General features: G+C 49.9%; 1 protein-coding gene across 1 annotated transcript; it reads right to left on the bottom strand.

The window, feature by feature from the left end:
• Positions 1-763: 763 nt before the first annotated feature.
• LOC140904823 (phospholipase A2 inhibitor and Ly6/PLAUR domain-containing protein-like) lies at positions 764-7,007 on the bottom strand. The gene is made up of 5 exons (XM_073327151.1): positions 6,948-7,007; positions 5,880-5,934; positions 5,369-5,521; positions 5,033-5,176; positions 764-924 (listed from the first exon to the last, which is right to left on the bottom strand). The coding sequence occupies exons 1-5, from the start codon at positions 7,005-7,007 to the stop codon at positions 764-766; spliced, it is 573 nt and encodes a 190-aa protein (XP_073183252.1).
• Between the last annotated feature and the right edge of the window lie 8,156 nt (positions 7,008-15,163).

Raw genomic sequence — 15,163 nt, forward strand, 5'->3', positions numbered from 1 at the left:
AGCTTGTCTGAGAGTCTCTGAGGGGACTGGCTGTGACTCCGGGGTCAGACGGGGGCAGCGATCCAGGAGTTCACGCTGGGTGAAATCTGCTCACAGAGCACCACCGGTTGGGGGGATCTGCCCTGTTTCCTGACACCTTCCCTGAGCCCGGCACTCCCAGTGGAGCCGCTCCAGAGAGCGGGACGAACTGAGCCCTGCAAAATCAACCTAGAAGGACATTTCTCCCCTCCAGGGCTTTCCCGCCCGCCTGGACAGCTGGGTGAGCCACGGCCTCTCCTTCCCACAGCCCTCCTTCCCCAGGGGAGCTCAGCCCGCTGGTGCCTTTCCACAGGCCACGGGCCTTGCTTTGGGGGAGGGGGTCTAGGCAGGACTCCTGGGTTCCATTCCCTGGCCCTGCAAGGGGAGAGGGGTCCAGTGGTTAGAGCAGGGGGCTTGGGAGCCAGGACTCCTGGGCTCTATCCCTGTCTTTCAGAAGGGAGTGGGGTCTGGTGGGTTAAAGGGTGGGGTACTGGGAGTCAGGACTCCCGGGTTCTCTTCCTGCCAGCATCACTTGTGCACAGACAGAGGTTGGGGGGGGGAGCCGGTACGGGACGGTCAGGGGACAAGGAGCTAGGGGGGTACTTTCCCCACAACTCGCTTTATTCAGCCAATGCACAAAAGGAATCCGCAATCTCCCCCAAAGAGAAGCAGCAGCCAGTTGCTGCTGAAGGGAGGTTCACTGCAGCCCGGCACGCAGCAGAAGGGGAGGATGCCAGGCCGGGGCTCAGGGCTCCCCGATGCCTCCGCTGGCCCTGGGAGCTGGGAAGCACTTGGCGTGGCTCAGGATCTCCGGCATGCCCTTGGCGTATTTCTTCACCAACACTCTCTTCACGCAGGCGCCAGGGGAGCCACATCCAGCCGCAGTATTCCTCATTTTGATGTGACCTGGACAGGGGGAGAGACGTGATCGGGGGTTCCCAATTCCCCCCCCCGCGACCCTCATGAGGTCTCTCACACACTCCCCTCCCAGCAGGACTGCACCCGGCTCTGCAGGCAGACTGGGGTCTAGTGCTCAGAGCAGGGAGCCTGGAACAACATGAGAACAGAAGAGGAACGGCCCTCCTGGGTCACCCCAAAGGTCCATCTAGCCCAGTATCCTCTGGCCAATGCCAGGTGCCCCAGAGGGAATGAACAGAACAGGGAATCATCCAGTGATCCATCCCCTGTCGCCCATTCCCAGCTTCTGGCAAACAGAGGCTAGGGCCACCTTCCCTGCCCATCCTGGCTAATAGCCGCAGATGGACCTGTCCTCCAGGAACTTCTCTAGTTCCTGTTTGAACCCTGTTATAGTCTGCGCCTTCACAACTTCCCCCGGCAATGAGTTCCACAGGTTTCTTGTGCGTTGTGTGAAGCAGTACTTCCTTTGGTTTGTTTTATACCTGCTGCCTGTGGTGACCCCTCGTTCTTATGTTAGGAGGAGTAAATAACACTTCCTTCTTTACTTCCTCCACACGCTTCAACCTTCTTTAGACCTCGATCATATCCCCCCTTAGCCGTTTCATTTCCAAGCTGAAGAGTCCCACTCTTATTAATCTCTCCTCATATGGCAGCCATTCCATCCCCCTCATCATTTTGGTTGGCATTTTCTGAAGCCTTTCCAATTCCAATAGATCTTTTTTGAGACAGGGCGACCACATCCGTCCGCAGTGTTCAAGCTGTGGGCGTCCCATGGATTTATATTGAGGCAACACGATCTTTGGGGTTAGATCTCTGTCCTATTCTCTGTCCCTTTATGAATGATTCCCAGCATTTGTTTGCTTTTTTGACGGCCGCTGCACATGGAGTGGATGATTTCAGAGAACTCTCCACAGTGACTCCAAGATCTTTCTTGAGTGGTAAATTTGACCCATTATTGTGTATGTCTACTTGGGATTACGTTTGCCCATGTGCATTACTTTGCATTTATCAACACTGAATTTCCTCTGCCATTTTGTTGCCCAGTCACCCAGTTCTGAGAGACCCTTTAGTACCTCTTCACAGTTTCCTTTGGACTTTAATATCTTGAGTAGGTTTGTATCTTCTGCAAATTTTGCCACCTCACTATTACCCTTTTTTCCAGAACATTTCGGAATTTGGTGAATAGCACTGGGCCCAGTGCAGATCCCTGGGGGACTCCCACTATTTACCTCTCTCCCTTCTGAAAACTGACCATTTCTTCCTACCCTTTTTTCCCTATCTTTTAACCAGTTACTGAGCCATGAGACAGGTTTCAGAGTAACAGCTGTGTTAGTCTGTATTCGCAAAAAGAAAAGGAGGACTTGTGGCACCTTAGAGACTAACCAATTTATTTGAGCCTGAGCTTTCGTGAGCTACAGCTCACTGCATCGGATGCATACCGTGGAAACTGCAGCAGACTTTATATACACACAGAGAATATGAAACAAAACCTCCTCCCACCCCACTGTCCTGCTGGTAATAGCTTATCTAAAGTGATCATAAAGTTGGGCCATTTCCAGCACAAATCCAGGTTTTCTCACCCTCCACCCCCCACACAAATTCACTCTCCTGCTGGTGATAGGCCATCCAAAGTGACAACTCTCCACACAATGTGCATGACAATCAAGTTGGGCCATTTCCTGCACAAATCCAGGTTCTCTCACCCCCCCCACCCCCTCCCAAAAACCCCACACACAAACTCACTATCCCGCTGGTAATAACTCATCCAAAGTGACCACTCTCCCCACAATGCGCATGATAATCAAGGTGGGCCACCCCCAGCACAAATCCAGGCCTTCTCACCCCCCCCCACCTCCATACACACACAAACTCACTCTCCTGCTGGCAATAGCTCATCCAAACTGACCACTCTCAAAGTTTAAATCCAAGTTAAACCAGAACATCTGGGGGGAGGGTGGGGAGGAAAAAACAAGGGGAAATAGGCTACCTTGCATAATGACTTAGCCACTCCCAGTCTCTATTTAAGTCTAAATTAATAGTATCCAATTTGCAAATGAATTCCAATTCAGCAGTTTCTCACTGGAGTCTGGATTTGAAGTTTTTTTGTTTTAAGATAGTGACCTTCATGTCTGTGATTGCGTGACCAGAGAGATTGAAGTGTTCTCCGACTGGTTTATGAATGTTATAATTCTTGACATCTGATTTGTGTCCATTTATTCTTTTACGTAGAGACTGTCCAGTTTGACCAATGTACATGGCAGAGGGGCATTGCTGGCACATGATGGCATAGATCACATTGGTGGATGTGCAGGCGTTCTGTTATTTTCTTTGTTAGGCCTGTCCTGTAGTAGGTGACTTCTGGGAACTCTTCTGGCTCTATCAATCTGTTTCTTCACTTCCGCAGGTGGGTATTGTAGTTGTAAGAAAGCTTGACAGAAATCTTGTAGGTGTTTGTCTCTGTCTGAGGGGTTGGAGCAAATGCGGTTGTATCGCAGAGCCTGGCTGTGGATGATGGATCGTGTGGTGTGGTCAGGGTGAAAGCTGGAGGCATGCAGGTAGGAATAGTGGTCAGTAGGTTTCCGGTATAGGGTGGTGTTTATGTGACCGTTGTTTATGAGCACTGTAGTGTCCAGGAAGTGGATCTCTTGTGTGGACTGGACCAGGCTGAGGTTGATGGTGGGATGGAAATTGTTGAAATCATGGTGGAATTCCTCAAGGGCTTCTTTTCCATGGGTCCAGATGATGAAGATGTCATCAATATAGCGCAAGTAGAGTAGGGGCTTTAGGGGACGAGAGCTGAGGAAGTGTTGTTCTAAGTCAGCCATAAAAAAGTTGGCATACTGTGGGGCCATGCGGGTACCCACAGCAGTGCCGCTGATCTGAAGGTATACATTGTCCCCAAAAGTAAAATAGTTATGGGTAAGGACAAAGTCACAAAGTTCAGCCACCAGGTTAGCCGTGACATTCATTGTGTGGAGAGTTGTCACTTTGGATGGCCTATCACCAGCAGGAGAGTGAATTTGTGTGGGGGGATGGAGGGTGAGAAAACCTGGATTTGTGCTGGAAATGGCCCAACTTGATGATCACTTTAGATAAGCTATTACCAGCAGGACAGTGGGGTGGGAGGAGGTATTGTTTCATATTCTCTGTGTGTATATAAAGTCTGCTGCAGTTTCCACGGTATGCATCCGATGAAGTGACCTGTAGCTCACGAAAGCTCAGGCTCAAATAAATTGGTTAGTCTCTAAGGTGCCACAAGTCCTCCTTTTCTTTTTGAGCCATGAGAGGATTTTATCGCATGACAGCTCACTTTGCTTAAGAGCCTTTGGTGAGGGATGCTTTCTGAAAATCTAAGTACACTATATCCATGGGATCCCCCTTGTCCACACGCTTGTTGACCCCTTCAGACAATTCTAGTGGATTGGTGAGGCGTGATTTCCCTTTACCGAAACCATGTTGACCGTTCCCCAACAAATTATGTTCATCTATGTGTCTGACAGTTCTCTTCTTTCCTATAGTTTCAATGAGTTTGCCCAGTACTGAAGTCGGACTTATTGGCCTGCAGCTGCCGGGATCACCTCTGGAGCCCTTTTTAGAAATTGGCGTGTCATCAGCCATCCTCCAGCCAGCTGGAACAGAAGCTGATTTAAAAAGTAGGTTACAAACCACAGTTCGTAGTTCTGTAATTTGAAATTTGAGTTCCTTCCGAACTCTTGGGCGAATCCCATCTGGTCCTGGTGACTTATTACTGTTTAATTTATCAATTTGTTGCAAAAACTCCTGTAATGTCTCCTCAATCTGGGACAGTTCCTCAGATTTGTCACCAAAACAGAATGGCTCCGATTCGGGAATCTCCCTCCCAGCCTCAGCCGTGAAGACTGATGCAGAGAATTCATTTAGTTTCTCCGCAGTGGCCTTATCCTCCTTGGGTGCTCCTTTGGCATCTCGGCAAGTAGGACTCCTGGGTTCTCTCTGCAACTCTGCCAGGGGAGTGGAGTCTAGTGGGTCAGAGCAAGGGGGTCTGGGACTGAGCCGGGACACCTGGGCTCCACCTCGTGCTCTGTGTTCAGACCCCGCCCGCATCTGGAGGACTTACCAAAAAAAAATATCCCAGATTCCACAACACAATGGTCCTCGGTGCCGGTGCAGGCCAAGACATCCTTCTCGTTCCAGTGATATGGCCCCGCTCTGAGGATCGACGGGCACTGACGGCCGTTGGGGACGGAGCTCACAGTTGGCACTGAGAACAGTCAGACACACATAGTCAGCCAAGGGTGGGGAGTCACCACACATTGGGCTCAATCCCATCTCGGGGAAGGGAGTGGGGTCTAGTGGTTAGGGATGGGGGCATTGGGCTGGCAGCCAGGACTCCTGGGTTCTCTCCAGGCAGGTATGGCCGGAGCAGGGCTCTAGGTTTGCAGCAGACACACACCTGGGATGGCCCCGGCGTTGCAGCCGTCGGTGTCACAGCAGGCGATGTTCGCCCGCACGGTGACATTGTGCGGGAAGGTCAGTGAGAAGGGGCCGGGCTCACAGTTCTTGGGCTCCAGGCACAATTTACCCGTGTAGGACATGGAGGATCCCTCTGTGGAAGAGAAATAGAGCATCACCTATGAACTCCACAATGGACCCCCAGCTGCTCCATCCTCCCCTTTTGTTCCATCCACCCCACCCCCAACTAATCTCATCTCCCCACCCCCCGTGATAAAATCCTCTCTTCTGTCTGATCCAGGCCCCACAGCCACCCACTGCAATACCCCATCTCATCCCATCCCCCGTCAATGACATTATCATTCCAGACTGAGCAGTCCCTGCTCCTGGAGAGGAGCGGAGACTATTGGTTAGAGTAGGGGGAGGGGCTGGGAGCCAGGATTCCTGGGTTTGACCCGTGGCTTCAGGAGGACAATGGTGTCTAAACTTAGTAGAAATCTTCTTTCACTCACCCAGCCTGATCTCTGCCACGACGGTGACGCAGGTCCCTTCCCAGGGGGCGCAGGGCTGCAGGGGGCCGGAGCACGATTGCTCTCTGGACGCACACACCTCGCATTGCAGAGCGCTCCCTGGAGGTTGGAAAAATCCCTTCTCAGTACAAACCCCGGCTCCCCACCCCTCCCAGGCAGTGCCTGTGGACGAAATACCACCAGCAACCAAGAGGTGGCGCTGTGGGAGTTGTTACCACCAATGCCTCCTCACTGAACGTGTGGGCAGGCAGATCTTGGAGAAATGCCACCTGCTTTTGCAGCAGTTCTGCCCAGTTCCATTTAACGCTCCGGAGGGGGAAAGGCATCTTGCTAGCTGGTCATTTGTATCTTACTCAAAACCACAGACAAGTCAGTTTGTTGCCTGAGTGTCTGTGGCTAGAATACATTTTCACCTGCTGACGTGGCTATCTGGGGTGCAGCTTGTGCCTGCGAACAAACCCCAGACATCTGTGTAGACAGAAAAACAAGAATTCGGCTGTTCTGAAGAGGGGTTTCTTTCTGGCTTTGCGGTGAACCTTTCTCACACACACACACACACACACCCCGCCGTCACTCTCTGCTCCAGGCCTCTGCCTCTCAGAGTTACATCAGCTGAGCCACACTCGACTTCAGCCCACTTTTCATCACTGATCCTGCCAATTCTCTTCTTCAGAATACAATTCACGCTTGTTAAGCCCCTGGATTAATGGCTGTTCATCTCCAGCCAGCGATCCCAGGAGCATCAACTCTTTCCTCTCCAGAGCATGGGGGCCTTTAAATTCATTATGTGAGCATAAGGTAGTTTTAAGAAAGAAAGAAAGGAAGATTTTCCCACTTTGGTTTTTTTAGAGCTTTCATGTGGAAACATCAATTAAACCTCAGAACACCTTCCCCGCCCCTTCTATGCCCCTAGATGGTTGCAAAGTTATATTATCCCTATCAAAGAAATATGGAAACTGAGGTAGAAAAAAGATGTCTTCAATTCAGGGTTAAAACCAAGAAGACAGCTGAGAAGTCCTCACTCCTGACTCCCAGCCCACTCTAACCCACGAGATCCCACTCCTCTTTCACAGCCACGGACAGAGCCCGGGAGTCCTGATTTGCAGCCATCTCTGCTCAAACTCACTACACCCCAGCCCGCTTCTACAGCTGGGGAATGAGCCCAGAAGTCCTGGCTCCCAGCCCCGACCCGTTGCACCCCCATTCCCCTTTCAAACCCGGGGAATGAAGCCAGGAGTCCTGGCAGGAATCTCAGCGCTGACAGGCAGGGGAACATTTCTAGGCAGGACGACATGTGGACGGGGGTGCTGCTCCTCATCGGGATGACCCCAAGCCTGGGCGAGAGATGGAGGAGGAACGAGAAGAAGGAAGGACAGACGGACTCAGACCCGCTGGCCAGGCCCCTAGCGTGGGCTGTGGGAGTCCCAGGCTCCAATCCCTGCTCTCCCCAAGTCAGCCGGGGGACGTGGCACCGGGTTTTCCTCTTGCTGGTTTTACCCACAAATTCCATCCTGACCCCAGAATCCGCCATCCACAGCGGCACGTTCCCCAAGTGAATTCCCGACCCCACCACCCGGCTCCCTGTGCCCGGGGACGGACGGGACTCACCTGTGGCCAGGAGAGCGGACAGCAGACAGAGGGGCAGAGCCACCCACATGGTGCCTGGATGTTAGCTGCAGTGACAGAACAGTGAGGAAGCCTCTGGCTGTGGTTTTATCCGGCAGGTTGGCAAATACCTGCCCCCTGGGGGATCGGCTGGGGCTGCCCCATGACATCCTGGTGGACCCGGAGATGGGAGATTTCACAACCCTGCATGTGACTTTGGCTGATCAGGTGATGCAATGTGTCTTGAGGCCAATTCCCTTGTGCGTTAGTGGAGATCAGTGGTTCTCAGCCAGCGGTCCGTGTACTCCAGGGTACACACAGGTCTTCCAGGGGGTACATCAGCTTATCTTGATGTTTGCCTCATTTTACAACAGGCCAGATATAAAGCACTAGTGAAGTCAGTACGAGCTAAAATTTCCTGACACAATGACTTGTTTGTGCAGCTCTATGTACTATCCACTGAACTGTACGAACAATATTTATATCCCAGTGGAGTTATCTTATCATTACACGGGGGAACTGAGAAAGGAAGCTATTTGTCAGTCACAATGTGGCTGTGACACTTATGTATTTTTATAATAACATAAGAAAGGACCTGTCATAAATATAAACGGAAGAGGATCCACCTTTCTTTCCCCGGTACTATAAAATACCCCATGGCCAGTGGCAAAACACTTTCACCTGTTGTCATAAATAGAAAGGGAAGGGTAAACTCCTTTATAATCCCTCCTCTCCAGAGGAAAAATCCTCTCACCTGTAAAGGGTTAAGAAGCTAAAGGTAACCTCGCTGGCACCTGACCAAAATGACCAATGAGGAGATAAGATACTTTCAAAAGCTGGGAGGAGGGAGAAAAACAAAGGGTCTGTGTCTGTCTGTGTGATGCTTTTGCTGGGGACAGAACAGGAATGGACTCTTAGAACTTAGTAAGTAATCTAGCTAGGTATGTGTTAGCTTATGATTTCTTTAAATGGCTGAGAAAATAGCTGTGCTGAACAGAATGGATATTCCTGTCTGTGTGTCTTTTTGTAACTTAAGGTTTTGCCTTGAGGGATTCTCTCTGTTTTGAATCTAATTCCCCTGTAAGGTATTTGCCATCCTGATTTTACAGAGGTGATTCTTTTCTACTTCTATTAAAAGTCTTCTTGTAAGGAAACTCAATGCTTTTTCATTGTTCTAAGATCCAAGGGTTTGGGTCTGTGGTCACCTATGCAAATTGGTGAGGTTTGTACCAAACCTTCCCCAGGAAGTGGGGTGCAAGGGTTGGGAGGATTTGGGGGGAAAGGCGTGTCCAAACTACCTTTCCCAGTAAACCCAGTTAAAGTTTGGTGGTGGCAGTAGAAATCTAGGGGCAAAGGACAAAATTAATTTGTACCTTGGGGAAGTTTTCACCGAAACTGATGAAAGTAAGCTTAGGAGGTTTTCATGCAGGTCCCCACATCTGTACCCTAGAGTTCAGAGTGGGAAGGAACCTTGACATGGTGGCAGAGTGGTGGGATTAACCTGAAATCATTTTGAGATCAATTTGAGATTTTTTTGAACCAGAAAAACGGATTTTAAAAAGGAAATATTTTTTTTCCTTTGGGGCTGCTGGAAAGGAGGTCCAACTGAAAGCAACTAGTTTTTTCTCTGCTTTGGGGCCAGAGCAGAGACAAAAGGGGATTATCTTTGTGAATTGCAGGTTTTCTTTGCCTGGAGGCAGAGAAGTTAATCTCCTGCAGGGAAATGCACAGTCTTCGAAAACCTGAGGTTTTGTTTCCCCCTACAACTAAATGGGAGGGGGGGGTGTTCTACCCATTTCCCTGGAGACAAAAGTGGCAGGGGTTTGTTTTTTTTTAGGATTCTGATTTTTTTTTTTAAGAAGGAGCACAGATTTGAACACGAATTTTTTTTTCCTTTGGGGCTGCTGATAAGCAGGTTTCTAAGTAGTTGGAGGTTTTTTGCTTTGATTTGGGGCCAGAGCAGAGACAAAGGGAATTGTCTTTTTCTGTAGGCTGACAATCACTAACAGAGAATAGGTATCCTATTCCAGCACAGCAAAATTTTACAGCCAAGTTTTGTTTGTTTATTTCCAAACCTCCGGTGTAAAGTTAGTTAAAAACAGAGAGGTTAGGATGACAGAATCCACGGCTCAACAAAAGCTGGAAGTAGCCAGATTTCAGGCTGAGGAAAAACATAAGGAACATGAAAGACAGATAGAACTCATGCGGCTGGAGAAGGAGGTACAGGAGGCTGCCCACAGGAGGGAAATGGAGGCAAGGAAGCATGTGGAGGAGGAGAAGGAAAAAGAGAGGAAGCATGAACTGGAGATGGAGAAGGTAAAGACTCAGCAGAATATACCAACAAACCCTAGCAATCCTTCTCCAGGTAGCACTTCCCATCCCAGAAAGTTCCCCACCTACAAGGCAGGCGATGATACCGAGGCCTTCTTAGAAAACTTCAAAAGGGCCTGCCTTGGGTACAGCATCCCTACAGACCAATACATGGTAGAGCTGAGGCCGCAGCTCAGTGGACAATTAGCTGAGGTGGCGGCTGAAATGCCTAAAGAACACATGAACAAGTATGAACTGTTTAAATCCAAGGTGAGAGTCAGAATGGGGATAACACCCAAGCATTCTCGTCGGAGCTTCAGAGCCCTAAGGTGGAAACCAGACGTGTCATTTACCCGACATGCCTACCACATTGTAAATCACTGGGATGCCTGGATATCAGGAGCAAGTGTTGAATCTCCAGTAAATTTGCCCTTCCTAATGCAAATGGAACAATTCTTAGAGGGTGTTCCTGAGGAAATAGAAAGATACATCCTAGATGGGAAGCCCAAAACTGTAATCGAGGCAGGAGAGATCGGAGCCAGATGGGTGCAGGTGGCAGAGAAGAAGAAAACTGGTCGCAGTTGGAGCAGAGACCAGAAGGGACAACCCCAGACCACACCCTATTACCGGGGGTCACCCAAGGCCCCACCTACCTCCCAAAGAACCCTCCAGACACCTTATCGTCCCACCACCCCGTTCTCCAGCAACCCACCTCGCCCCAGTGACCCCTCAGCTGGACGATGTTTTAAATGTAACGGGCTGGGGCAAGTAAAGGCCAACTGCCCCAAGAACCCCAACAGATTACAGTTCATTGCACCGGAATCACACCAAAGATCCGCAGGCCCAGATACCCTTGGAGTTGAGGGAAACTGTGCGTGTGGGTGGGAAGAAGGTCACCGCGTGGAGGGACACCAGAGCACAAGTGTCAGCTATCCATGCTTCCTTAGTGGACCCCAATTTAATCAACCCAGAGATCCAAGTGACGATTCAACCCTTCAAGTCCCACTCTTTCCATTTGCCTACAGCCAAATTGCCTGTCCAGTACCAGGGCTGGTCAGGAACGTGGACTTTTGCAGTCGATGATGATTATCCCATCCCCATGCTGTTGGGGGAAGACTTGGTCAATCATCTGAAGTGGGCCAAGAGGGTGGGAATGGTCACCCGCAGCCAGGCTAAACGAGCCGTGAGGCCTAGCTCTGTTCAGGAAACTTCTCTCAGGAGCCGGTCAGAGGTGATGGACCCGGACCCCAGCCCAATGTCTGCAACAGCACTAGTGGATCCAGTCCCAGAGACCCAGATGGAACCAGTCCCAGAACCAGAACCAGAGGAACAACCAGCACCAGACCCATTGCCAGCACTGAATCCAGTACTTGCAACCTCAACACCAGAGGGCCCCACCGAACCTGAACCAGCAGCAGCCCATAACCCTACACGAGAGGATCAGCCAGAGCCTGAACCCCAATATAGTGTCCCAGCGGAGAGCGGTTCACAGTCAACGGAAACAGCCCCATCCCCTACATTGCTCCAGAGGGACCAAGCATAGGTCCACAATCCAATGAGGAACTGATGTCTCCAGCATCAAGGGAACAGTTCCAGATGAACAGGAAGCGGATGAAAGCCTCCAGAGAGCTTGGACGGCAGCACGGAGCAATGCACCGCCTCTCAGCTCTTCTAATCGATCCAGGTTTGTTGTAGAAAGAGGACTTTTATACAAGGAAACTCTTTCTGGTGGACACCAGGAAGACTGGCATCCTCAGAGACAGTTGGTAGTTCCAACTAAATACCAGGCCAAGATCTTGAGCTTAGCCCACGATCACCCTAGTGGCCATGCTGGGGTGAACAGGACCGAAGACCGTTTTTGGGGGGCCATTCCACTGGGAGGGAATGGGCAAGGATGTTTCTACATATGTCCGGTCTTGTGAAGTATGCCAAAGAGTGGGAAAACCCCAAGACCAGGTCAAAGCCCCTCTCCAACCACTCCCCATCATTGAAGTTCCATTTCAGTGAGTAGCTGTGGATATTCTGGGTCCTTTTCCGAAAAAGACACCCAGAGGGAAGCAGTACAGACTGACTTTCATGGATTTTGCCACCTGATGGCCGGAAGCAGTAACTCTAAGAAACCCCAGGGCTAAAAGTGTGTGCCAGGCACTAGCAGACATTTTTGCCAGGGTAGGTTGGCCCTCCGACATCCTCACAGGTGCAGGGACTAATTTCCTGGCAGGAACTATGGAAAACCTCTTGGAAGCTCATGGGGTAAATCACTTGGTTGCCACTCCTTACCACCATCAAACAAACGGCATGGTGGAGAAGTTTAATGGGACTTTGGGGACCATGATACGTAAATTCGTAAATGAGCACTCCAATGATTGGGACCTACTGTTGCAGCAGTTGCTCTTTGCCTACAGAGCTGTACCACATCCCAGTTTAGGGTTTTCCCCATTTGATCTTGTATATGGCCGTGAGGTTAAGGGGCCATTACAGTCGGTGAAGCAGCAATGGGAGGGATTTACACCTTCTCCAGGAACTAACATTCTGGACTTTGTAACGAACCTACAAAACAGCCTCCGAACCTCTTTAGCCCTTGCTAAAGAAAACTTACAGGATGCTCAAAAAGAACAAAAAGCCTGGTATGATAAACATGCCAGAGAGCGTTCATTCAAAGTAGGGGACCAGGTCATGGTCTTAAGGCGCTCCTGGCCCATAAAATGGAAGCATCGTGGGAAGGGCCATTCACGGTCCAGGAGCGCCTGGGAGCTGTTAATTATCTCATAGCATTCCCCACCTCCAACCAAAAGCCTAAGGTGTACCATATTAATTCTCTAAAGCCCTTTTATTCCAGAGAATTAAAGGTTTGTCAGTTTACAGCCCAGGGAGGAGACGACGCTGAGTGGCCTGAAGGTGTCTACTACGAAGGGAAAAGTGCTGGTGTGGAAGAGGTGAACCTCTCCATGACCCTTGGGCTTATGCAGCGACAGAAGATCCAGGAGCTGTGTACTAGCTACGCGCCGACGTATCATTGTATCAGACAATGTATACCTTCAGATCAGCGGCACTGCTATGGGTACCCGCATGGCCCCACAGTATGCCAACATTTTTATGGCTGATTTAGAACAACGCTTCCTCAGCTCTCGTCCCCTAACGCCCCTACTCTACTTGCGCTACATTGATGACATCTTCATCATCTGGACCCATGGAAAAGAAGCCCTTGAGGAATTCCGCCATGATTTCAACAATTTCCATCCCACCATCAACCTCAGCCTGGTCCAGTCCACACAAGAGATCCACTTCCTGGACACTACAGTGCTCATAAACAATGGTCACATAAACACCACCCTATACCGGAAGCCTACTGACCGCTATTCCTACCTACATGCCTCCAGCTTTCACCCTGACCGCACCACACGAACCATCGTCTACAGCCAAGCTCTGCGATACAACCACATTTGCTCCAACCCCTCAGACAGAGACAAACACCTTCAAGATCTCTGTCAAGCTTTCTTACAACTACAATACCCACCTGCGGAAGTAAAAAAACAGATTGATAGAGCCAGAAGAGTTCCCAGAAGTTACCTACTACAGGACAGGCCTAACAAAGAAAATAACAAAACGCCACTAGCCGTCACCTTCAGCCCCCAACTAAAACCCCTCCAACGCATTATTAAGGATCTACAACCTATCCTGAAGGATGACCCAACACTCTCACAAATCTTGGGAGACAGGCCAGTCCTTGCCTACAGACAGCCCCGCAACCTGAAGCAAATACTCACCAACAACCACATACCACACAACAGAACCACTAACCCAGGAACTTATCCTTGCAACAAAGCCCGTTGCCAACTCTGCCCACATATCTATTCAGGGGACACCATCACAGGGCCTAATAACATCAGCCACACTATCAGAGGCTCGTTCACCTGCACATCCACCAATGTGATATATGCCATCATGTGCCAGCAATGCCCCTCTGCCATGTACATTGGTCAAACTGGACAGTCTCTACGTAAAAGAATAAATGGACACAAATCAGATGTCAAGAATTATAAGATTCATAAACCAGTCGGAGAACACTTCAATCTCTCTGGTCACGCAATCACAGACATGAAGGTCGCTATCTTAAAACAAAAAAACTTCAAATCCAGACACCAGCGAGAAACTGCTGAATTGGAATTCATTTGCAAATTGGATACTATTAATTTAGGCTTAAATAGAGACTGGGAGTGGCTAAGTCATTATGCAAGGTAGCCTATTTCCCCTTGTTTTTTCCTCCCCCTCCCCCCCCCAGATGTTCTGGTTTAACTTGGATTTAAACTTGGAGAGTGGTCAGTTTGGATGAGCTATTACCAGCAGGATAGTGAGTTTGTGTGTGTGGTTTTTGGGAGGGGGTGAGGGGGTGAGAGAACCTGGATTTGTGCTGGAAATGGCCCAACTTGAGCTCATGCTCAAATAAATTGGTTAGTCTCTAAGGTGCCACAAGTCCTCCTTTTCTCTATGTTTTGAATCTAATGTTTTGAAAGACAGGCAGGGCAGAAAAGGTGGGGGAGTCGCACTGTATGTAAGGGAGCAGTATGAATCCTCAGAGCTCCAGCATGAAACTGCAGGAAAAACCTGAGTGTCTCTGGATTAAGTTTAGAAGTGTGAGCAACAGGAGTGATGTAGTGGTGGGAGTCTGCTATAGACCGCCGGACCAGGGGGAGGAGGTGGACGAGGCTTTCTTCCGGCAACTCGCAGAAGCTACTAGATCGCACGCCCTGGTTCTCATGGGTGACTTTAATTTTCCTGATATCTGCTGGGAGAGCAATACAGCGGTGCACAGACAATCCAGGAAGTTTTTGGAAAGCATAGGGGACAATTTCCTGGTGCAAGTGCTAGAGGAGCCAACTAGGGGGGAAGCTTTTCTTGACCTGCTGCTCACAAACCGGGAAGAATTAGTGGAGGGAGCAAAAGTGGATGGGAATCTGGGGGGCAGTGACCATGAGTTGGTTGAGTTCAGGATCCTGACGCAGAGAAGAAAGGTAAGCAGCAGGATACGGACCCTGGACTTCAGGAAAGCAGACTTCGACTCCCTCAGGGAACGGATGGCCAGGATCCCCTGGGGGACTAACATGAAGGAGAAAGGAGTCCAGGAGAGCTGGCTGTATTTCAAGGAATCCCTGTTGAGGTTACAGGGACAAACCATCCCGATGTGTCGAAAGAATAGTAAATATGGCAGGCAACCAGCTTGGCTTAACGGTGAAATCCTAGTGGATCTTAAACATAAAAAAGAAGCTTACAAGAAGTGGAAGGTTGGACATATGACCAGGGATGAGTATAAAAATATTGCTCGGGCATGTAGGAATGAAATCAGGAGGGCC

Source organism: Lepidochelys kempii, unplaced genomic scaffold (assembly GCF_965140265.1).
Source record: "Lepidochelys kempii isolate rLepKem1 unplaced genomic scaffold, rLepKem1.hap2 scaffold_83, whole genome shotgun sequence".
NCBI classification, from domain to species: Eukaryota; Metazoa; Chordata; order Testudines; family Cheloniidae; genus Lepidochelys; species Lepidochelys kempii.